Below are 24082 nucleotides of genomic sequence, written 5' to 3'. Positions count from 1 at the left end.
TGGATTCACGAAAACCTTGAGAAATAAGTTAAGAAATTTCTTAAGATAAATTCCACAAAGTTCGTAAGAATGTACTTAAGTGCAATTCTTGAAAAATTCTTAACAAGTTCTCAAATATGTTCTTAAGAACATCTTAATTTTTTTTTTCTTAAGTAAAAAATGGCAGTCTTTATCTGACTCAATACATGGCTGAAGACGCACTGATAAACTTACACTTCAAGATTGTTTTTTTTGTGGTTTCTGCAGATAACCTGCAGACCCTAATAATCATAATAAGCATTTTTGTCGCGACCAGCTTGACTGGGCTCGGCTTTGCATTTTTAATGTGCCGTGTTTTTGAACAGTTACTTTTAAAGAGCCTCTCTCAAGCTGCAGCGATCGGTTTCATTCATTTTTGTGCTGTTTTTGCGCTCTCTTCCGAGTGAACGCTTCCGGTATGTGTGTCCGTTCTATTACAGTAAACACATCCTGTGTGTAGGCACGTTTTTGTAGAGTCGTCGCTGAATTTTGAATTCAGTAAAACGTCGCGTTACACACAATCATGACCTGTCATTCTTTACATTATCAGTCATTGCTGTCACTTCAGAAAACTCATACACATCGTTAGTCCTACTATTTATTATGTGTAGCTAGTGTTGTTGTATTGCTTATAACAATTTGAAATAACCCAAGAAAATAACCCAGATACGTTTTTTTCTTAAGTTAAAAAATAAGAAGAAGTATTTTTTTTTTTAAAGAATGTTTTGTGAATCCAGCCCCAGGTGTTAATGTTAGACACTAAATGTGTGGCCACGTGTATAAGTAAATTAATGACTGGATGAATGATTCTTTTGTAATATTGTTCAAATAAATATACACTTATCATATACTTATCCCTCTGTCAAGCCCCTTGGAAGAGCTGCAGCTGTCAGTTAACAACAGTTTGGTTGCTAACCATGTGATTATGTAGCATACATTTAGATACGTCCATTTTAAATGGGTGAATAGGTAATGCCTTGTGTATTGGGGATGAAGGAAATGAACTAAGGATAAAATGACGTGGTCAGCCGGGTACATAACCCTGTTGCCTAGTAACGGCTGCATATTGAGGTGGGCAGGGGGGCTGGGGTGATGACATCACAGATAAAGAGCACAAGCGTGTGTGTGTTCTCGCACAAGACATCAGACTCTTCAGAAACGTGATAAAGATCCCACCACCCTTCTTATTACAGACCCCTCCTCATACTCAGGGGTATAACCCTATTTCTTCATTAAGAGCAAAGAAGAGATTCTTTGAAATCTAAAAAAATTAATCAGCAGATTTGTCCCTTAGTGTCACAGGAGTTTTTCCAGATAGCATTAGTTCTTCAGACAGTGCTTTTGTGCACAAACTGTCACCCTGGCGTGTTTTGCCTGGGTTGTTTTGGAGGTAAAGGGAGCATTTTCTGAACGTGCCGTCACAATCTGTGGACTCCTTGCTTAGATGTGGCTCAGCATGAAAGAGTGTGTGAGACATAAACACAGAAAAGGACAAACTTCTGAAGTGCCAGTTGATCCCAGTCTGTTCGGGAACTTCGGCGTAGTGTCTGAACATGATAGTTCTGTTTCAGCTCTGTGTGCTTCTGTATTTTGTGGCCTGCGTAGTTTCCAAAATTACCTTTTTACTATATCTGCCAATGAACTGATCAATTTTTGCCCCTCATACTTTTAATATTAGTTGGTAAATATTTAGAAATAGTTTTCATTTAATACCACCAATATGCCATTTGGTGATATTCCACAATTTAGGTTTTGAGGGGGAAAATGGTAACAGATTAAAGGGTTAATTCACCCAAAGTGGGGGAGTAACCTTGAAACAAATCGCCAAAATAAACGCTAAAATGAATCAGACTTCCCAAAGTTACTAGTGGGAGATTTTCTTATTTATACATTTATTGTTTTCTTATTATTGAAAACAGTTGTGCTGCTTTATATTTTTGTGGAATCATTTTGTTGTACTTTTTCAGCATTCTTTGATGATAGAACGTACAAAAGCATTACAAAACATCTTTCGTAACATTATAAATGTCACTTTCATTATTTATTGCTTCATTTCCATTTTTGGTTAAAAAAAATTACTGACTCCAAACTTTTAAATGGCTGTGTGTGTGTGTGTATATGTGTTGCTGTATTTAAGTTTTATGGTCTAGTCATTTTCCTGATGTCTATTATTAGTTACTTTTTTTTCCACATACAGTATATATTTTTACTATCAAAAGATGGCAGGTAGATTTGTAGCAGTACGTGAGTTATGAAGGAAAAAGTTCCAAACGGCCTTCCTGATTTCACAGCGTGTGTTGTACATCTGCCAGCAGGATTCACCGAGAGCTCTTAAAAAGATGAAGTGTCTGTCCTGTGCTGTTCATCAGAGGGGGCTTTCACTGACCCTCATTCACTCAGATGAGGCATCTCATCTGTGAGACGCCATCGAGATGACATTGTAATGGGCTCTGTCACGCTGAAGTGCGGAGAGCCGCTAATTCTAAAAACAGACACGTCAAATCAGCGGCAAAGTACTCGAGTGTCGTACGGGTTACCATTCATGCTATTTTCAGCCTGTTATGATAGAGCCGAGCTCGTGAAGCGCGTTAAAGGGACTAAATAGGTTTCACGCTGCTTCTGGTTGACATCGTACGAGAGTGTGTCGTCAGTGAGCCTGTTTCCTAAGGTACATTTCATCTTCTTCCTGTACGGATGAGTGCAGTTGGCAGCTCCTGTTGGGGTTCTTCGGAAGGGCAGATCCTGGTTCACGTGCTGCAGAAACTGGCGCTGCCTACTAGGTGAGTTAATCGACTCGGGCTCCTCATCCAGCACCGCATGGGCCCCCGGTTGAGTCTCTTAGTGCGACCCTCATCTTTGATCCATTCATGTCGCCGGCTGAGGCGTAGGCCTCTGATGAGAGCTTCCTTGAGCTCGGGCCTCACCCTCAGATTGATACAGGCCTATTGTGGACCCCCCTCCTCTTCCTTCTGCTAAAACGAGAAGGAATCCCTTTGAAGTTGCCCAGCCAAGCTTGGGAGGCAAAGCTTCAGCAATATTAGCAATATTATTCTTGGCAAAGCAGAGACGAATTATTGAAAACAATGCATAACTGAATGATGACAACACCAGAATGCTTTCCACTCTGGAGGCCCTTTGAATTAAGTTTTAAGAGTATTCCAGGTGCGATTTTTGGTTACTTCAAAAAATTATTTCGACTTTCCTCAAGTTTAATTTATATACATAGTGCTTTTCACAATATACATTTAAAGCCGAATGCACGGCCTTTCAAAGTCTACTGTATTTGATAGAATATGTGGTTGACGCATGCGTATAAAGTTTTATAAACAATTTTTTTCCTCAAATTTTGCTTTTTGCTTTTTAAAATAAAAAATATCTTAAAGAGTTTGTTTACCCAAAAATAAAAACTTGTCATTTACGTGTCATTCCAGACTTTCATTCACCTTTGAATCACAAATGAAGTGAAATCGAGCCTGATCTCATGACGAAAACGTACCTTTGGGAACTTTTTAGCAAAACGCAAAATACGTAGCGCCATGTACGTTTCGTGATATATTTGATGTGAAATGTCCACTGAGTGGCGCTAAAAGAGTTCTTTTTTTTTTTTATTTGATTTTTTTTCCGGAACAGATGAACGTACATATGGTACGTTTTATGTGACGTTGGTTTTGTACGTGTCACCGCAGTTCTAACTTGAAATGTCCATTGAGTGGCGCTATAACTCGAAAGTTCCATGACGTTTTAAAATAACGTACCATCTGCACTACACCTTAACCTACCCAATAGTATGAACAAAAGTGATTGTGACATAAAAACGCTATCGCAATCATGCCATTTTAGCTTTTTTTTTTTCTCTCTCATCTTTGAGATCTTTCATTGTGAGTTTTTCACAAGATTCGTACCTAAGGATTCTGCATACTAAGTCCAATTCCGTGCTGGCTGAGCTACCGAGCAAGCTTGTTATGTCCGAAAAGCAAAACATGGAGCTGTAATCATAACTGTGTAAGAAAACGATTACAAGTGCTCACTGTTTCACTGCCTCTAGTGTTCATTTCTGTTGGAAACTGCAGTGATATGTACTTATTGATAGGTATTTCGCATTTTGCGAAAAAGTTCCCACAGGTACGTTTTCGTCATGAGATCAGGTTGGAGCGGAAACCTGAGAGGCTACATTAAAAGCCCAATTCTCCAAAAATTTGACAAGTAAAGTTTGTAAAAGTAATGCATTCAAATATAAACACTGATCAGCGCACATAAATAGAGCATGTTAAATATAAATGGAAGCTTAAACTGTGCTTACTTGACCAGTGAGGATTGTTCTTGCACGTCAAGTACATTTGAGCTTCTGTTTACCATGTTTGATGTGCTCTATGTGTATGTATTGATCAATATTTATATGTGAATAAAAGCCTAAATTAAATCGGTTTTGTGTAAAGTGATTGTGTCTCTCAGAAGACTTTTATTACACTGCTCGACTCATTTGGATTACTTTAATAAAACCTGAGAGATTTGTGTTTCTCCAATGAAAGTGCTTAAAAGGGTTCATAAAGACATTGTTAAAGTTCTCATTTGTGTTTCTATAGGCTTGGTACAACAGTAACAGAATTTTCATTTTTGGGTAAACTAACACTAACTTGTATTAAATCATTTAATGTATATGCAGATGAAGTTGGATATATTAGTCTTTTTAACCCCAGGTTAAGGCCACTTTTAACCCTAGTTACACAGTTTCACACTTGTAGTTTTAAATAGGGTTTGCACCGATTTTGCCCTTTACTTTAAGACGCATTGCTGGTCCTGTGCTTAATTCATCAGTGCATTTTTTTTTTTATGCAAAAAGCAGCAGATAGATGCTTAAAGAAATAGGGCTTGATTTCAAAGAAATTATCTGCTCCACAATACATTGCAAACTTGCATTCTGATCTGGCAGCCTTTCTAATATAGAACACTCACGTCATGATCCACTCGATTCGCAATGGAACTGCTTGTTTTCAAAAACATGGCATTTCTTAACATTAGGTTCGTAAAATGTGTGAGTGGGTTTCATGTTGTAGAGCAATACATTTATATATATATATTGCTAAAACTCTCCAGCATTAGTTTCAACCAAATTCTGTTCCGCTAATTTATGGTTTCTTGCTTTAGGGCACATCGGACAGAGAATGATAAATACACCTCAGAAAAAAATCTATCTACTTGATTTTTAAATAATTCATGCCCAGTAGTGGCACTTAAAGGAATTGAATTAGCTCAGGTTCAGGTTACCTCAGTTTCATTTGGAGAAATATTTAAAGTTTTTAAATTAGTAATTAATTTAGGGTGAAATTCACAGTGTTTGCATCAATAATATATGTGGACAGCGCTGTTATCTTATTTAAGCAGGTCTGTGCTTGGCACTGCTCTCTAATTACCATATTCATGAAGTAAACAACCATTGTGAATAACTTTTGACTATACGCTAATGGATTTAAATAATCTAGTTCAATTCTGGTACAAAAACACTATCGCATATACAGGTTAAAAGTATCAATTTCCATGCATAAGCTGATGTAGTTCTTTATGATGTCCTTCAGCTTACGGTCAGTCCGTGCTAGAAGACTGAAGATTGATGCCTTGTGTTATTCCACCTTAGAATGCATTTTCACAGTCAAAGCAAAGTTCATTTTGTACAATGTCAAAAAACAACATGGAGGACACTGATTTGCACAGAGCTGAAAATATGGATGAGAGTGTGCTTGGGGAACAGCGTGATGCTTCTTTTGCTCCTGCTTCCTGATCCGTCACTTTCTAAAACACTGTCGCTCATCAGGACAGTGTACACACCTGACAGGCCAAAATCATTTGCAGCATCTCACAAGTGTGCACACCAGATAGGCCACTGTGACGGACAAGGGCTTCTGGTTACCAACTTAAGGCAATGAGCTTGAGACTTGCATTGTGTACTTGCCATAAGCGAATGGATTTTTCACACAAGTTGAAATTAACTCCATTGTTTCTGTTTTGGGACACAAAAACACATGTGGAGTATTCCAACCACTTTTCTTCCAGGTCCCAATCAGACATGGCAGTGGAATTCTGCAGATTCTGAAGGGCATCGGGTCCCAGGCAGAACTCCGACCCACAGAACAGAGTTTCACACCTGGTATTTAATATGTATATATGTGTACTTTCCTTTTGTATCTGTTACTGTGATTTATAAGTGGCATTTTGCAAGAGACTATTGAACTCTTGTGATGGTGGTTGTAAAATGTACTCTGTAATTCTAGAATGATTGCACTACTTAAGCTAGTTTAAAATCACATTTAGTGTATTCCAAGAATACAAACGTCCACAATTAGATAAATTTAAAGTCCATTTTATTGTTTAGCCAGGTCATTACCAAGTCTCCAACCAACAATCGCAGGCTACAATAATTAGGGGTTCTTTTCAAAACCTTTCTAAAGCTACCATCAAAAAAATAGATCAAGACAGGGGAAAAAAACAAAAAGGGAAAACTGGCCCCAACTGACTGCAAACCCTTTGGAACATTTGTGATTTCTTTAAAGCAAGAGAGCTGATATTTGGACTTCTCCAATTCGTGGTTTTATACAAAAGCTACACAATGTTACATTTGATAAGAATACAATTCAACTGATTAATTAGTGTTCTACACCATAAACTCGATAAAATCTTGATGGATCATTACCACTATAACTCAACACTATGAGAGAGAAAGAGAGACAGTCGAAAGGAATACAAAGTTCTGCAAAATAAAAGACAAGTATCATAAAGCAAGCTAGATAAGTACCATTACAGACTGAAATATCCTTTGAAAAATTAAAAGTAATAAAAAGTACAGGCAAGGCTAAGGTTGAAAATTCCATCTTAGGATTTGCTTTTTGGGCTTTCTTCTGTCAATCACACCAAATTCTGACCGACCAAGACCAGAACAAAAGTTTTACTTCCATGTGTTCCCATAGGAAACTCAGCTTGTATTAGTGTGTCAGGCACTTTCAGAGAAACTAGCCCACGCTCTTGAGCCCGCTCAGCAACTCTACAGGCCAAAATCACAATGCAGGTTCATTCAGATCAGACGATACAGCTGCAGCAGAGAGAAAAGAGGGGACAAACAGATTAGAATCCCATTCAAGGGGAGAAACACGCACACATACAGGACTGTAATGAATTCAGATGCAGTTCAGATTAGTTCTGCTACCGGCATGCTTTACTCCAGCCTTTCAAATCTCCTACACACAGTGCGGTCAGCACAGACCAAACACAACCGGCCATTCGCATCGAGTGCACGTTCGGGCGTCTTGGTGCCTCACCTAAAAAGTCATTGTATTTACAGATCGGTATCGAACCAGGCCAGCTGATTGCTGTCGCCCGGCGGGAGGCCGTCGATCAGGTCCTGGGTATGGCCGAGGTCAGGCAGGCCATCTACGGGGTAATCTGGGCCCGGGTGGTGCCCGCCCATCTCGTGCTCCATCATGGGATCCATGCCCATGGCATCCTGCCCGTAACCTCCGGAGTGGAAGGAGCGGTAGCTTGGGTCTGGAGGACGAGGGGAGTGGATGGGAAGTGGAGGGACCACACACACACACACACACACACACACACACACACACACACACACACACACACGTACGTTAGAGGGAGCATATTAAACGGGCAGCTCACAATAGCACAACCTCAGACCCACAAGACCAGAGAGAGAACACAAGGCGTTTGACCCAACTCAACTGGAACCCGACATTCTCTAGGAATATGGTGCCCTATTAGAGCTTTTTTTTTGTTTTTTTGTTTGTTTGGATGGATTATCTAAAATAAAATGAACCTAGAATGGTAATGATAATTTTCTATGTAATAGCTCTCAATTTATATTTGCATTTGTTTATAATTGTGCATGTTTTTTCTCATTAAAGTTCAGTTTAGTAATTTTTATTATTTCAGAATTATTTATACATTTAGACTGATGGTTAAGCACTTTTTTCTGACCATTTGTTGAAATCAGGGCTGGGGGAAATATTTTAAGAGATAAATCCCAAAAAAGAAAATTCATTCAGGCTCATGAGGTTACAAACTCATATGACTGATTTCTTCCATAAACCACGACATATGTAAAGCAGAATGACATGAATTAATGAAGTCACTATTCTTTCTTTACACAGAAAAGGAAAACAAGTGAATGGTGATTGAAACGGTCAGATCTAACATTATGCCTAACATCTAATTTCTTGAGAAAGTCTCACAACACGAGGGGTGCATGAAAGACCATTTTCAATCCTCAAAGAGTTCCAGGCCTTATTTAGTGCCCTGTCTTAATGGAAAGCGCCAGGCGTGTCTCTAGGTTTGGTGGGTGAAGGCTGATGAAGCAGTGGATTAGTGAGTATCACACCCAGATGCTGAGAGCGGATCTCATTTGTGAAAATTATGAACTTACCGTCCTGCCTGTAGCCCAGAGGCTCTCCCTGCGCACCGATGTCCAGCCCTAGATCTCCAGTCTGCAAACAGACACACGAGAAAAAGATACATAAGAGAAATACTCATTTCAGGCTCAAATGCTGCGTATATCAGGACCGAATCAGTTCCGCTAATGCTTTCAGAGTGCTTGAGGCTCATAAAAACAATAATGCTTTGTTAGAAAGAATCACCTGCCCAGTAAATTCACAAATATAACACCCACATCTGCCATAACCGATTCTGTAATGCGCTGGGAATTTATAGGCTTAATCTACAGCAGGGCTCTGTGCCAGCGTTGATTGCAGGATTTAGCAGAGATGAGCCCCCTTACCTCGTTCCAGGTCATGGGCTCAGTTCTGAACAGAGAGCTGGTGAGCTCCACAGACAGTCGTTTCTTGTAGTCCTGGGGCTTATCCTCAGACATGCGGAACAGAACTGCAGCAGCATACGTGGCTGTGGGCGAGAGATAGCAACGTTAGTGTGACCGAGAAAACATTCAAACCAGCCCTGCTCACCCCAGTGGAAATCTATGCATAGCTGGGAAAACAAATCTGCATAGTGTTTTGTATTCATACTTGCTTCTCTGTGTTTATTCTGTGGAAGTTTAACTCAAACTTTATGTTGAGACACCGGGAGGCAGTGACACAGTGTGCTGCCATTATTTATATGTAATTGATGTCTTTCTGCATTATTCTATGGCGGTTGTGCTCGCACACACGTGCTGCTTAAGAGGTGGAGCACACACTCACCGACTCCCTCGTTTCTGGAGTGGAGGAGCTCTGTGAGAGGAGCCGTGGCTCCTTCTGCCTCGATGGCCTCAGCTGCCTCCTTATCCTGAGCCAGCTCACACAGCACACCTGCAGCTACACGCTGGATGTTCTCAATAGGAGAATACAGCAACTGCAGAGAAAGACAGAGAGAGACATGTCAGACAGGATCAAACTAAAAGTTCAGTATATGCAAATATAATACCAACTTAATGGAAGTAAAAAAGGGTCATCCAAACTTTAATTCTCAATTCAAAAAAAAGAAAGAATAAAGGTCCTTGCACAGAGTCTGAAATTCTCGTCCGAAATTTGCACACATTAAAAAATAAATACGGCGTGTTGTCAATCACGTTTAACAAGCATACAATCTATAGATAAAACAAACAGCAAATCAAGACAATGAACAGAGAGACAGAATGATAATTAGAACAAAATAGAAAAATGAACAAAAACAAGCCACCAAGTGATAATCAATAGACAGATTGAATGATAAATAGAAAAAAAGACAGAACAAACAATATATAGGACAACTAGACTGATAGAACGAACCAAAGAATAATCAATAGAGAAATAGAATGAAAGATAAACGTAAATAAAAACAGTCATAAAACGGAAAAACGAACAGAACACATGATCGATAGAACGACAGAACAATATATAGAACAAACAAACGGATAGAATGAACAGTAGTGCTGTGTTCAAAATATCGATACGACGATGTATCGTCACAGAGATTTGACGATACGAGTATCGATACAGCTGGCCCTGTATCGATATTGTGGCACGTGTGCAGCAGTGGACCACGCTTAATTTGTTTAAAATTTAACAACGTTTAAAATGGAGTAGAAAAGTGTGAGGTTTCTAAAAAAGAATGAATAAATAATATATAGGCTACAACAAGGTTTAATATGGCCGCAGAGGAACACAACTGGGTTGCCTGATATAAAGACACGTAAACCCTAAAACAGAGCTTTACAGTTACGCAATATGGAAATATCTGCTAAATGTGTTACTTATCTTTGTCAACCTGGCAACCCTGTGCACACGCTCTCTCCACTGTGGATAAATGCGCTTGCTTTCTGAAAACGAAAAAATGTTGTGCACACCGCCACGCGAAACGATGTCGCGCGCACTCAACGCGAACTTGTGGAGTATAAATCAGCCTTAAATCAGCCTTGAGAGTGTGTGCGTTAGATACAGTGAAGACTAAAATAAAATAGCGTTAGTTTAGAACTCTTCTATTTTTTTTTTTTACTGTAGAGAGTGTGTTAATTTGTGCAATGATAACCTACCAGCAATGTAAATGATTTTTTAAATATATTAGAATGAGTACATTACAATATAAATTTATTAGAACAAGTACATTATTATTTATGGGCTTAAAAACAAGATGCAAACAATCAGAATATTGTACCTGGTGGGGAGTGCACAATGTAAACATGAAACATATGCAATTACCTATATTGTACTGTGGTACAGTTATGGAGGCCCTTCATAATGCAGAGGTCAACTGCCTGCTCTGCCAATAGTTAGAAATGGCACTATAGTAAGCAGTGTTTAATAAACAGCTGTTTTTCTAAATTCTGCTGAGGTGAAATTCAGTGCAGTCATGTATCGTGATACGTATCGTATCGTGGCCTCTGTATCGTGATACGTATCGTATCGTGACTTTGCTGGTGATACACAGCCCTAATGAACAGTAGATAGAACAACAAAACAATAGATAGAAGTGATCGAATGAAAGAGTTTGACAGAACAAGCAAACAAATTAAAGACAGATCAATAATGATGAACAAACGATAGATAGTCAATGATTGATCAAATGATAGATAAAATGACAGAGCAAACAAAAGAAAGATCAATAGACAGAATGATAGATCAATCTATAGATAAAAGGACAGAACAAACAAACAAAAACTTAATCAATAGCTAGATAAATCGACAAAAGCGAAAGATAACTTAATAAACAGAGACTGTTAGACAATAGAACGAACGTCATAACAGACAGCCAGATAATGCGAGGTCTCAGTGACTGACCTGAACAAACAGTGGAATAGTGTTGAGTCCTCTGATGACGATTCTGTTGTGAATGTCTCTTGCTAGAATGTGCAGAGCTCCAGTGCAGCCCTCCACGATCTCCTCCATACGCACACCTTCCTGAAACAACACACACGAAAACTTAATTCGCCTATCCATTGTGCAAGAAAATTACTGGATACCTTAACTTGTGTGCTTATATGGATTAATTGGGTATAAGGGTTTCATTTCAGATTAATGAACTTGCACAATTCAGCAGATATAAAATCCAGATGATCATGTGACCATGACTCACCACAAACTGCTGCTGTGTTCCACCCATGGAGGTGCGCCTCTGAGTGTCCTGATGGGCCCTGACCAGAAGCTGCACCAGGCGGGGAATGGCACCCTGCTCTCTGAGCGGGGCGTGGTTGGCGGGGCACAGTGCCAGGTTACGGATCAGCCCGACTGTGGCCTGGGAGAGGAAACGGGCATTTAAATAGTGGTAAAATATACCTTTATGGAAAAAAAATGCACAGTGAAAGCTACTAAAAGACAGGAGTGATGATCTCATATCACTTCCATACCTTAATGAGAGGCCAATGTGAGGGAGGGTGGAGCAATTTGACCACAACAGGCAGCCCATAGTGCAGCCGCACTGCATTCTGGGCCATCTCTGCATCCTGATGTCTGGATGTGAGGTGACGTAGAGCGCAGATAGCAGGCTCTGTGATGTCCTCTCTGTCTCCGGCACGAAGTACAGTGCGCACAAGGGCCTCGATGCCGCCAACTTGGCACACCATCATCTTGTTCTTGTAGTTGTTGCAGGTGAGGTTGGACAGGATTCCAGCAGCACACGTCACCACGTTGATGTCGTCTGAACCGAGCAACTGGACCAGGGTACCCAAGAGCCCCTCCATGCCCTCCTGTAGAACAGAAAGATCCAGAGTTAATATGTGCTGCTTTATTCAACCCAGAATTTGCATCCATGACAAACTCGATCCAGGTTTTTTTTTTAGTCCCGCACACGACCAGCCACAGCCATTCTTAACATTTTACTACACGTTACATGAGGTTGTAAGCCTACCATGAGTGGGTAAATGGTTAAATACACAAAATCATTCCAAAAATGTTTCGATAATTCAATAATTCTGATGCCACAACAACAGCTGGGTGAAATGTACACATAGCACAGGCATTACAACCAAATGTAGCATCCGTTCATGCTCCATCGACACGTTTTTTTTTTTTTTTCACAATTTGATGTCCTTACTGTGTGGGGTCAGAGCTGGCTACAGCCCCTAACCCCCGTCACAGACAAAGGCAGGAATGACTGTTACCTGCACATCTACTTCTGCTAAAGACGTCTTCTCCATGGAAACAATGGGGAGACAGAAAGAGAGGGCTCATGTAGGAAGAACAGAAGACAGCGTTAAAAGAGCTGAGGGAAAGACACTGATGGATCAGTACCTGTTTGGTGGCGGCATCTGAGAGATTCCTCAAAGTCCACAAGCAGTTTTGTACCAGTCGCTGACTGGGGTCTGTGAGGTGAAGGCCAAGTGCTTGCATGCCACCTGAAAACAACACAAAGCTTTCATGGTCAACCCATCCTAAATTGTCAGCTCCAACCTTCCACTAAATTGAAGGCAAATGGACTCACCAGCCTCAACGATGGCAGGTTTGTTACTGGAGCAAACTGACAGCACTTTGAGCACTCGACTGGTGGTCCACAACAGTTTCTCATATGTGTAGGTCCTCATGATGTTGACCAAAGCCTGTGGGCCTCCGCTGGCCAGAATGATAAGCTGAAAAAACAAAGCAAATTATTGGAGTTAACCCAGGTTAACAATATACCATCAATACTGCACTGCTCAGACGAGTGTAACATTATTAATAACCAAGGACATTGTGTAAATGCAGCAATATACAAATGTACTATAATATTGTTGGGCTGTAATACTCTTAAGCTAATGTTACAGCTTAGTGCGATTATGAAATCACAATAACTGATTTAAATATATGCACTGCATGTTTCACATTTATACACAAGCTCATGATCCAGTGTTATCTGTCTGTCGGTTCAGAGTAAATGCTGCATCTGCTCTGAGTTTGGGTCGCTTGTAACATGCATTTGGGAACAACCTGCACCAACAATCTTCTCAAATTTGAACTGAAAAGCGCTTAAAACCAGCTGTCGTCAACAAAAGAGGAGCCTTAAGGTCTCTATGAGTTCACATCCCCCCCACACACACACACCAAAACAAAAGCTGGTTTGTTTAGCATTTAAAAAAAACTGAGAAATATTTAAATATTGTGTTTATTATTAATATTATTACTAATGAATATCATTATAAATATTAGTTCTTATTAAAGCCAAATTGAATTTGGCTTGCAGTTCAAAGAGAGCAAACCTAGAGCTTTTTTTTTTTATATCTCAATTATCATCTGAATAAACAGCCCTATAATACAGACATCCAGTGCCAAAGAAAAACATCAAGGGGCAAATCAAAAACACTTAAATTCCAAATATAGCAGATATGTTGTTGCACTGCTAGATATGAGTGACAAGATTTGAAAAATAAATAATACAGTTTGTAAACTAGAGTGTATCTGGCCAAGAACCCTGATGTGATGTGCCTATCTTTGAGAAGTTTTTGCTTCTTACTTTGCTTTCCTGATTGCCGTATGCCAGAATCTGAAGGCAGTCTGTCGTGATGGCGAGGAATTTGACATTTGTTTTGTTTAACAAGGCCACCATTTTCTGCAGGCCTCCGGCCAAACGGACAGCCATCTTGGCTCCTTCCTGGTGCAGTAGCAGGTTGTGTAGAGTCGTAATGGCATAAAACAGTACGGAGTCCACTGGGGAACTGAAGAGACCACAGCAATATTAATTAGACCCAAACTACAGATAAATAATGGGATTCAAGCTTAAGCACACAGAGCAGGTCTCACTATGACTCAGCCTGCTAGTCCTTGAATTCCAAAAACACTACAACTTCCCTGATTCAAAAGATTCAGTATACATCCGCATGATGGTCGATATTTGTCTGTTTAAAAATAGAGAGCATGAAGGAGAACCAACCCAAGCATTTTGACGAGGGCAGGGATGCCTCCTGATTTGAAGATGGAGAGCAGGCCTTCTCTGTGGTGGGAAAGATTGTGCAGGGTGCCGGAGGTGCAGCGGGCTGTTTCTACATCATTAGTGTTCTGCATCGTCCTCACAATGGCCGACACCATCTGTGGGGATCGCATGATGGCGTGACGAGAGGCCTCCTTCTTCGAGAGTTGGTGTACCATCACAGCTGCCTTATTTACCACCACCTGATGGAAGAAGAAATAATCAAGCCATTAGCACACTCTGACAGTGTCACAGCACTGGCTGTTTTTGACAGTCCATCCATTCCAACCTGATCCTCATCGTTCAATAGTTTGGTGAGTTCTGGAATGGCACGGGTGGCCAGCTCTGCATCGTCCTGGTAGTTAATGAGGTTGACCACGGCGTGTTTGAGCATCTGTGAGGGCTCAGCCAGGCGCTGGACGTTGGTAGGGTGGGCAGAGTCGAACTGTGTGGAAGGTATCTGCATGCCCTCATCTAGAGTCTCTGGGAACATGGCCGCCCGAACTCTCTGGGCTCTGGTCATGGCGTACTGACCATCGATGTCTACAGAGAAACCACAGTACTATATCAAGCAACTGTCTTATGCACAGTTATTCAAAACTACTATAAAGATCTGTTATGTCTATGAATATAATACAGTGATTGTTAATCCCACAATGAAAAGATGCAAAAAAGCTAGAACAATGAGAAATTGTCTCAGCATTGTGTCTTACATAAACCAATGTGAGTGCAGTTTACAGTTTCTATTCTAACATTTAAGACTTTTTTTTTACCCAACCTTGCATTAAGTTCATGAAATCCTAATTTTTCCATATTCTTTCCATTAATTCTTAAAACAGGAGAATAGAATCACCACACACCTGCTACCTGGTCCTGGTTGAAGGACTGGTTAAAGCCCTGCTCCCACTCATACAGCACCTGATTATCCACATCATCATCCTCTGGGTTGCCCTTGCCACTTAGGGATGGGGCAGTGGTTGTGGCCCCAGAGTGGATACCTGAGTCCAGGTAAGACTGTTGCTGCCAATGGCTGACCGCAGCCTTGCGATCCGGCTCCATGGCCATGTCGAGCTCCATCAAGTCAGCTGCACATGAAACATTGCAAAATTATATAATCCAATAGTATTTAAACCAAAACGTTCATTATTTTAGCTCTTCTAACATTTCTGTTTCACAAAAATACTTTACTATAGCAACATGTAGAATAACTTACATTGGGTAGCCATGATTCTCTCACAGCCAAGCACAGCTTCCTAATCTGAAAAACAAACACAGCAAAATGGTTAATTTCACATTTGTGGTGCCAACTTTCTCTCTCGTTCTCATATAGCACTCAACTCCGTCTCTCAGACACACAAACATTCCACAAAGTCCGGCGTGCAGCACACACAAGCCCCAGTGTTCAGACTGAATGCTCTCTGTCTCCTAACCTGACTGCAGCTGGGATGAAAGAGTCAGGCAGGAAGTGCCACACTACACACACAGCCACTCTTATTATCTACAGGTCCCTCATAATACTCCCCGGAAAGAGCTTGGGGTGAACAATAAACAGTGCTACAGGAAATCAAAGGTCTCTATGTTATAATTCAGGAATTTGGGGGTTGTTGTAGGCGTCACTCCATCTATCCTTTAAAAGTATCCTTTAAATCATCCACTAAAGGTATATTAATACAAATTTTATTACAAAAAGTTATATTTACGTATTTAAAACAATATAAATGTCAAGGTAACTTTTTCTACCCAGCTGAATTAAATTATATAATTTACATTTACATATTAAGACTACTGTTGGAAATGGCAAATGTAAATTATAATTTCATTTTCATTTTACTTTTGCACCAAACTTTGCACGTATAGGTAATGGAAAATGTAAATTTAAATACAGACATTCCTGCTGCCTTGAAAGTATCAGTTAGAATGCTATAAATTGACTAAAATCTGTTTCAAAATGTACACCAGCTTATTCTAGCAAAAAGTGTTTGAACTCATAGCTGTATGGTTTCCTGCTATTACTGCAAATTAAAATAGTTATTTTTTGCATTGATTTAGAAGGTTCAAATTGCATTTTAAATTGAATTTCGCTACCTATATGCTTCCATACAATGAAAGAAATATTTTTGATATGCTTTCCCAAACAAATGTGTCAGCGGGCCACTGAAAATAGCCCTGAATATATCAGGCCTCATGATATGATAAAAATATCTAGGTAGAAAGCCTGGGGAAGCTTTTTCTGCATTTTACAAAGTCACTCCATCACAAGCATGATAATAAAGCTTGAGCTATTAGCGTCACTCCAAACATCCAACCTTCATCTCCACCTCGAAGCCATGAGAGTTTTTAGTAAAAGAGGTGCTAAAGGTTTATATGACCTTCAATAATGAGCTCAGCCAGAAACCCCACCGTCACAACAGCGTTAATATGCGCATGACATTCTTTGTCGATTGCCCATCAATGCCAGCAGTTAACACCTACTGAAGCGATATTGAATTCAGTGTCTCAGTCTGGGGGGCCTTGGTCTCCTTCCCTTTTGTGAGGCCTCCTCCAAAATTACCATAACACAAGCCCCAAGCCCACCTCCTTTATTCAGACGTACAACACCCCTCTCCAAGTCAGCAGGCAGAATGCAACCCCACTTCGGTACATCCAACATTCACATGTAGCCTTGAGACCAAAACTGGCTGCCCATGTCTCTCCATTGTGTTGGTTAGCAAAGCATACTGTTCCTCTCAGTCAAACAGCTTACAAAACACAAACATGTTGCAGCATGTAGAAAGGTCACTCGGTAGAACATTTCGGCTAGCTCTTGTCAACATTTTGCTGTTCCTGTTCAGGAGCTGCTAGTCCATGTGGAACAGCACCACATGAGGTTTACCTTTATGCCACAGCAAGATCTTGGCAAACATTCAGAGAAAAATAACTTTTCCTGTTCGTTGGGCAGGTCTCTAGTCTCGCACGCACTTTTGTCAGGATTTGGCTCTCGAAAGCAGCCTCTTCAAGTTCAGGAGCTGAATTAGGTCAAGTAAGGAAAGGCTAGACTGGAATACAGATGTGTGTTGTGTTGCACACAGTCTATTATGGATCAACCTCAATTACACACAGACATAATGGGGCTTGCCTCTCTAAAGACACCAAGTCAGTATATATCCTATTTTAGAGCTATTCTCGATTTGAATCAATCTTCATTTTGATGAACCAACAACAATTCTTTGAATACCAAGAATCAAAATTTAAGGCTGTGCTGTTTTCTGTTGGTGTGAACAAAACTTCACTGCGCATTATTTGTAGTCCAGCTACCATTCAATAGGGGTGGGCGATATGAGCTAAAATTCATATCACGATATTTTACACTGTCCAGGCAATATCGATATGAGGGAAAAAAAATACAGGCAAAATATTTTAACTTTATATAACTAGCAAAAGTGAGGGATTGGACATAGACCTGAAAAGTATTTTTTTATTGTGCCATTGTTTTTCTCAAAAAGTGCAAACATGCAACATGAGGTAGGCCTGTATGAATTCAATTAAATTAAATGTTGTGTGTTTGAGTAGGCCAGTGGTTCCCAAACTTTTTCTGCCGGGCCCCCCTTTTGTAGAGAAAAATATTTTCAATATTTTGGTCCTTTGTGTCAGAGCGCTGGAGTTCGTCAGAAATAGACCGGGGCATCAGTTTACTGTCATGGATTTGTGTCACGTCGCGCCCGATCGGCAACCTCCCGCTCTCTCTCGTGAAGCCAACAAGGTTCAGCATCCAGCTCCCGCCTCTTTGCCCATTTTCGATTATCCGGGAGTGACGCGCTGCCAAGACGGCGACGGCTGGCTCCGCCTACTTTAGGCTTCAAAATGCTTGTCGGAAGTCTACGGGTTACGTCACAGACACTACGTCCATGTTTTTATACAGTCTATGGTCGCGCCGCATCCACAGCAGAGAACATCGCATCACTGGCTTCTATTTGCTTTTGTCACGTCGCGCCGCTCGTGTCTGGTGTAGACACGTTGTTTTAGTATTTGTGAAACTTAAGTATATTCATAATCTGCTTTACGTTTACCTGGCACTGGCTCATTTATATCTATACATGGCTGCCTGCAATACAACTCTGATTCTTCAATCGCGCCATCTAGTGGTCTGTTATTGATACAACCACAACTGCTACAACTGATAACGGAGCGCTCAAGCGGGCAATGCGAGTGTTGTTGAGGTAATTAAAATGTCAAATTAATATTTTGCGTTCAATTATTTACTTATCAGACAAGTGGCCGCTTGATAAGCGGGAAAATTACACAGTGTAGTCTTTATCACCCTGAAGAGGTGCAACATAATCTGCTGACTGTACACTATCCCTCAGCCTTGCCGTGCCCACCAATTTGGAAACCACTGGAGTAGGCGATTTGTGCTCTATTAATTTGGTCTGTTACGATGCTCTATGTGTTTGATTACTAATGCCTGTGTAGTAGGGCGTTGCACACGGAGGACAAAAACGTTCAGCCTCGACTCTTTATTGTCATTTGTGTCAATTTGCAAAGCGTACCAAATTGAACAAAACTATATAAATGCAAAATTTGAGTTCATGAATATATAACGGTATCCACGGTATAGCAAAATCCATATCGTGGAACAGCATAATACCGGTAGTCACTTTCATACCAGTATAGCGCCCACCCCTACCATTCAATAAATTGCAATAAGCTTTATGAAAAGTTTTCAAATTGCCAGTTTTACCACAAATTCACACAATAAGTGTTGTTTGGCAGCACACCTGAACCGATCATCACTTCCTCTTTACTACTTTTTATAGCATGAAATAAACATGAATGAAAATCAGAAGGTATGTTGAAAGGATAAGTATAACATTTTTACTTAAATTGTTATCGAAGTCTTCACTATTTAGGCTAAAGTTTCATTAAATCTGTCAAAGCAAGTTTAATGTATATTATTTCAACAATAAATATAAAAAAACATTATAATCAAAAAGTTTATATAAACACTGGCTAATGTGCAATTTAAATGTTTGCATACAACTCAATTCATACAACAATACTCAATTTTCAGCTAAATTAACTAATTTATTTTTCAGTGTTTTGGCAAAAAAAAAAAAAAGTGCATAACTACAACAAAACACTTAAACTGCATCCCAGCTTAACAACGAAACCAAAACGCAGGCCATGTTGTTTCTACAAATGGAAATGTCACCTGGACCAACACAGGTGCCAAAACAAACCCCCCGGTCCAGGAGGAAAATGGAACTGACACACCAAAGCCTACAAAAATCTCTCAGTCCTGTGCAGCTCTGCGTCAAACAGAGTCAAAATGACACGGTCAGCTCTTAAGTTATATATATTTGCCAATAACGAGGACGGTTCCTCTAGGAGGCAGCTGTCAATATTGTGAATGCAGAGCATGGAAAGTGTGTTTGATAAGGGGATGTGTAAAACAGTGCTGCTGTGGCACTCTGCCTGGGGCTGCCGAGAGTTTCACAGCAGTCAGCCAGTCGCTCGGTCTACGGTTCACAACATCTGGAGTCAATTGGAGAGATAAACCCAGCAGCATACAGGCCTTAACCCCCCTGCTGTATTACTGCTCGCTCTCGCACGCAACGTGAGGTGCCAACTGAGCCTCAGCCTCCAAGAAAACCCACACACAAGCTACACGCAAACAGTCCTCTTGCTCACAGTCAGTTGAGATGATGCATGGAAATAAGTCCTAACAAACCACTACAGGTTAGTCTGGGTCATTGATGAGGATGTATTTAGACAATCTATTTTCCCTTCCAGAGCTCAACCGCTGGGTTATACAATCATCTGAATGGACAGTGTGACTACAATCATGAAGAGAAAAGCTTCTGGGTGAGCTCTTCTGAATTTTACTCGAGCTGAACTCCACTAGTTTCTTTATTTCACAGACAGACTGGCTTGGGCATGAAAAAAACCAACCCTAATAACCACATGCCATGCATGTGTTTTTCACTGCCTGGCCAACATGCACATCTGAAACCAATTTGAATGTTTTGGTACCTCTACTGGGTGGAATATGGGTGGAGTTGGCCACATAGAAAAAAGGGGGGGAAGAAAGATTCACAGTCCGCACAGAGCTCTAACAGAGAGGTTACTAACAATGAGCAGCAAATAAGCACTCATTACTCAACGCCTGAATCTGACTTGCAACCTTTCTCACAAATCTGTTACGCATATGTAGAACTTCAGACTCCGCGTTCTTAGGATAAGCTAACGTCTGCATCACAAAACAATAGCCTGGACCAGACCCACTATTCTTGTGTCATTAGTCCCTTCAACCCTCCTAGCTTGAGCTCTATTAGACCTCAAAGTCTATATGAAACTTTGCATTAACAAAAATCTAAAACTAGATTGTTGGTTCCAACTAGCCCGATCCTAACATAGTATATAGTTAAATTAGTATTGCACTTCGCACTTCTCATGCACCTGGGCTTTGCATCAATATTTCAAGTATCCAACATATGGCCAAAAAAAAAAAATTCAACCACCAAAAGTTTTCTCAAACACGGTGCCTATTCCATACTCAACGACGGGCTCCTCCAAAGAAACCGGAGAAGACTTGAGAAGATGGAGGCATTTGTTTGTAATCCTTGGCATTCGGACAGCATGTGAATTTAAATACCCCCCAAATGGCTTGGGCTAAGTGCCTGTTGTGACCAGGGGCATGCAGCTTAGATTGCAATTTCAACACCCGCATTCAATTTCAGAGATCTGCCTATTGTGTGCAGTATTTCAAAAGATCGTAGTTGCTAGCTCCCAGGAACATCCTATACTACACATCTGCTGATGAGAGATGCTCTAACAGCATGAGTCTGCGCACGTACACAGTGTATTCTGACTTCATATACCTCTCCCAGATCCAAAAACATACTGTAGCCGCTCTGTACAACTGAAATGACTACCTCAGACGCTTCCATTTAGAGAGTTTAGGCATGAAGATTCAAAGTAAGCAGTGGGAGAACACTGTGTTAGACAACAGGTAGAGGAAAATGAGGATTCATACACCAATTAGGAAAACAAAAAAAAAACGAAGTTTTCTAAAAGTTCTTGATTATCTAAACAGCTGTCAAACTGAATGCCCACAAATGTTTGACAACTATTACAAGCATTTTACTAACTAATAAGTTTGAATTAATGGCACCGTTTGCAACAATAAGTAAAATGTAATATTTTTCTGCAAGTTTTTGTTCTAAATTTGTCAAGTAAATATCACGCATGGCAGTAAAACCCATTTAAGTTAAATTTAAAATGTAAACAAGTACATACTTTTTGTTTTTACTCAATTTAGAATTTACAACATAACTGAACATTAAACAAAAGCAGGACTTTGCCTTTAAATCAATGCATAAATTAACATTTAGCCTACTCTCCCAATTGAGTCTTATGCAAAGCATGCTGGGAACTTAAAATCCACCCATGCAGTTTCTGTTAATGCAACCAAAATGATTCATGTAGTCCCCACCACAAATGAATTAAGTAAACTTTCATTTTACCTAATTAATTGGACTAATCACAATAAAATTATGCTCATTTTCAGTAAATTGAGCAAGCAACAAAAATATTTTCTCAGCTGATGTTCATTTCTGATGTTCAACAAGAGACCAAATGAGACTGTAGAATGCCTAATGTCAAAAAAAAAGCGAGGAAGATAGGCATACTGCCTTCAGTAAGACTCCACGACAGAGGTAAAGGAAAAGGCACATATGTTTGGTTTACTTTTTAAGCCACGTGAATCATTAACAAATCTACTGCCAGTTGTGCTTACAGGGGCGGCTGCTAAAATGCAAACCCTTTTAAAAATATATATAAACTCATACTTTTACAGATCGTCAGACAGACTGCAGGAAAGTCAATTGAGAAGGTAAAAATGTCACTCACTGCATCCTGAAGTAAAGCTCAAGTCAGTTGGGTGTATTGTTAAGAAGAGCTGGGGGGTGATGTATGGGTAGGATCCCCACCCCCATCAGCACGAGCTCCAGCAGAGTCCGATTTCACTCAAGCTCCTCCTCGACTTCCTCTCAACGGCCAAACACTTTAAATGCCATTGTTTCTTACTGAGACTTAAATATGGGTCATATTTAGAGCACTTAACAGCGCATGACTTTTACTAATATCATAAGTGTTTATAACTCAAGGTGATAGAGCTGGCCACGCATTTGAGCAGAAAATGTTACCACAAACTTAATATCCACCAGATACTAGTTAGTCACAAAAATAAGCTTAAAACATCTCGAGTTAAGTAACGTTCATACGCAAACAGAGCTTAACGTTAAAGAGTCAACTAAAAGGCAGCTAGTTTACATTAGTTAACCACAGACTAACTTTCAACCGACTTAAACACAGGTTTGAGATTGCGGGAAGACTAAACCAACTTTAGCGGTTGCATTTTACAGAGGGAATTCACAGAGGTAACGTTAATGTAAAAAGGAGGCAGACATCCAGTTGAGTTAGGGGAGGATTTGACATGGTCTCCACAAAACTCTTTTCCAGCCCTAAAATGCTAACCAAGCTAGCACCAAAGACACAAAATCTCTTAACTCGAAGCTTTAAATACAGCTTTTCTGATTCGTTAAAACGCTTATAGTATTACTGTCGAACAAATCCGCGTTTATATGTGTGAATGTAAGTGTAATTTGGTCGTGATTTTGCAGTAATATTTCCTCTGGCTGATTCACCTCCTCTTTCCCCACAGCTGCAGAAAGACATTCCCTCCTTACAATCCACACGATAACGAACCACACATTTTTATCGGCGAAAACACTCACCTGTGTCAAAAGCTGTATATTCCCTTTTCGCGTGTCAGTACTTAAACACGAATAAAGGCGACAATCCGTGGAGAAAATGTGAGAGGAAAAACCCGCGTCGCGCGGCAGCTCCTGTTGAGAGTGAATGTGTGCGTGAGGACTCCGCGCTCGCGCAACAGCACACTGGAAAAGATGGCGTCACTCCAAATGTGCGCGAGCCATTATAAAAACTTCTACCCATGCCATATCCTGCCGCCTTCCGGAAAACTAGATCCCGTGCCGCTGGATCTCTATTGAAATTAAACCAAAAGCGGTTTCCGTACTCAACAATGACTTAAAGATATACAATTCAGTAGCGTTAATGATGGCTGCGAGCTGAACGACCGAAATGTGAGATAATTTAAGGAGTATGTAAAAATATGGAATCGTGCGTAGGAATACCAGAACTGCACGGCTGTGGTGCGGCAAGGGGGCGCACCTATTCATTAAGTTATATGACTATCGCAGTAAAGAGCGTGTGTTGTATTGACGAGAAGCAACGCCACAAGATAACCAGACTAAAATCATGAAATTGAAAAATTGCGATTTCTTTGTGGACATAAATGGTTGTAGTAGACCTTCCTTGCAAACGGGAGCTAATATGGGCTCGGCGTTTAGGTTTTAGAGACGGAGGAAGTTTTTCCATCCCTCTCTCCTCTCCTCTCCTCTCCTCTGTAGAACAATGCAGCGAGGATCGGAAAGCTACTGGTATTTATACCAGTATATAAATTCCGTAATTTAAAACTAGAAAAGCTCCGAGGACATTTTTCGGCTGCAGCAGAGTGTTGGGTCCACAAAAACAAATATTAAATGTATGACGTTTAATCCCCTGAAATGACGATGCATATTTAATAAATGTCCTTTAACGTGCATATTTTGCATGTATCCAAAACACAATTGGTGTTGTGACTGTGTGCCTCCATGGTGAC

General features: G+C 40.4%; 1 protein-coding gene across 2 annotated transcripts; it reads right to left on the bottom strand.

Moving 5' to 3' along the window:
• Positions 1-6357: 6357 nt before the first annotated feature.
• Positions 6358-23309, bottom strand: LOC107701997 (catenin beta-1). Of its 2 annotated transcripts, XM_016504175.1 has the most exons (17): positions 23136-23309; positions 15575-15619; positions 15222-15446; positions 14651-14904; positions 14326-14564; positions 13909-14110; positions 12904-13048; positions 12714-12817; positions 12584-12610; positions 11831-12169; positions 11560-11718; positions 11265-11384; positions 9210-9360; positions 8792-8913; positions 8441-8501; positions 7326-7551; positions 6358-7099 (listed from the first exon to the last, which is right to left on the bottom strand). In XM_016504175.1, exons 2-16 carry the CDS (start codon positions 15585-15587, stop codon positions 7343-7345), a joined length of 2370 nt encoding a protein of 789 aa, XP_016359661.1. In that variant the 5' UTR covers positions 15588-15619; positions 23136-23309; the 3' UTR covers positions 6358-7099; positions 7326-7342. The 2 variants fall into 2 exon arrangements, with proteins under 2 accessions (XP_016359661.1, XP_016359669.1); XM_016504183.1 differs by lacking the exon at positions 12584-12610.
• Between the last annotated feature and the right edge of the window lie 773 nt (positions 23310-24082).

The sequence above is a fragment of the Sinocyclocheilus anshuiensis genome, unplaced genomic scaffold, assembly GCF_001515605.1.
Source record: "Sinocyclocheilus anshuiensis isolate Anshui unplaced genomic scaffold, SAMN03320099.WGS_v1.1 scaffold1817, whole genome shotgun sequence".
In the NCBI taxonomy this organism is placed as follows: Eukaryota; Metazoa; Chordata; class Actinopteri; order Cypriniformes; family Cyprinidae; genus Sinocyclocheilus; species Sinocyclocheilus anshuiensis.
This window is presented reverse-complemented; position numbering and strand designations above follow the sequence as displayed.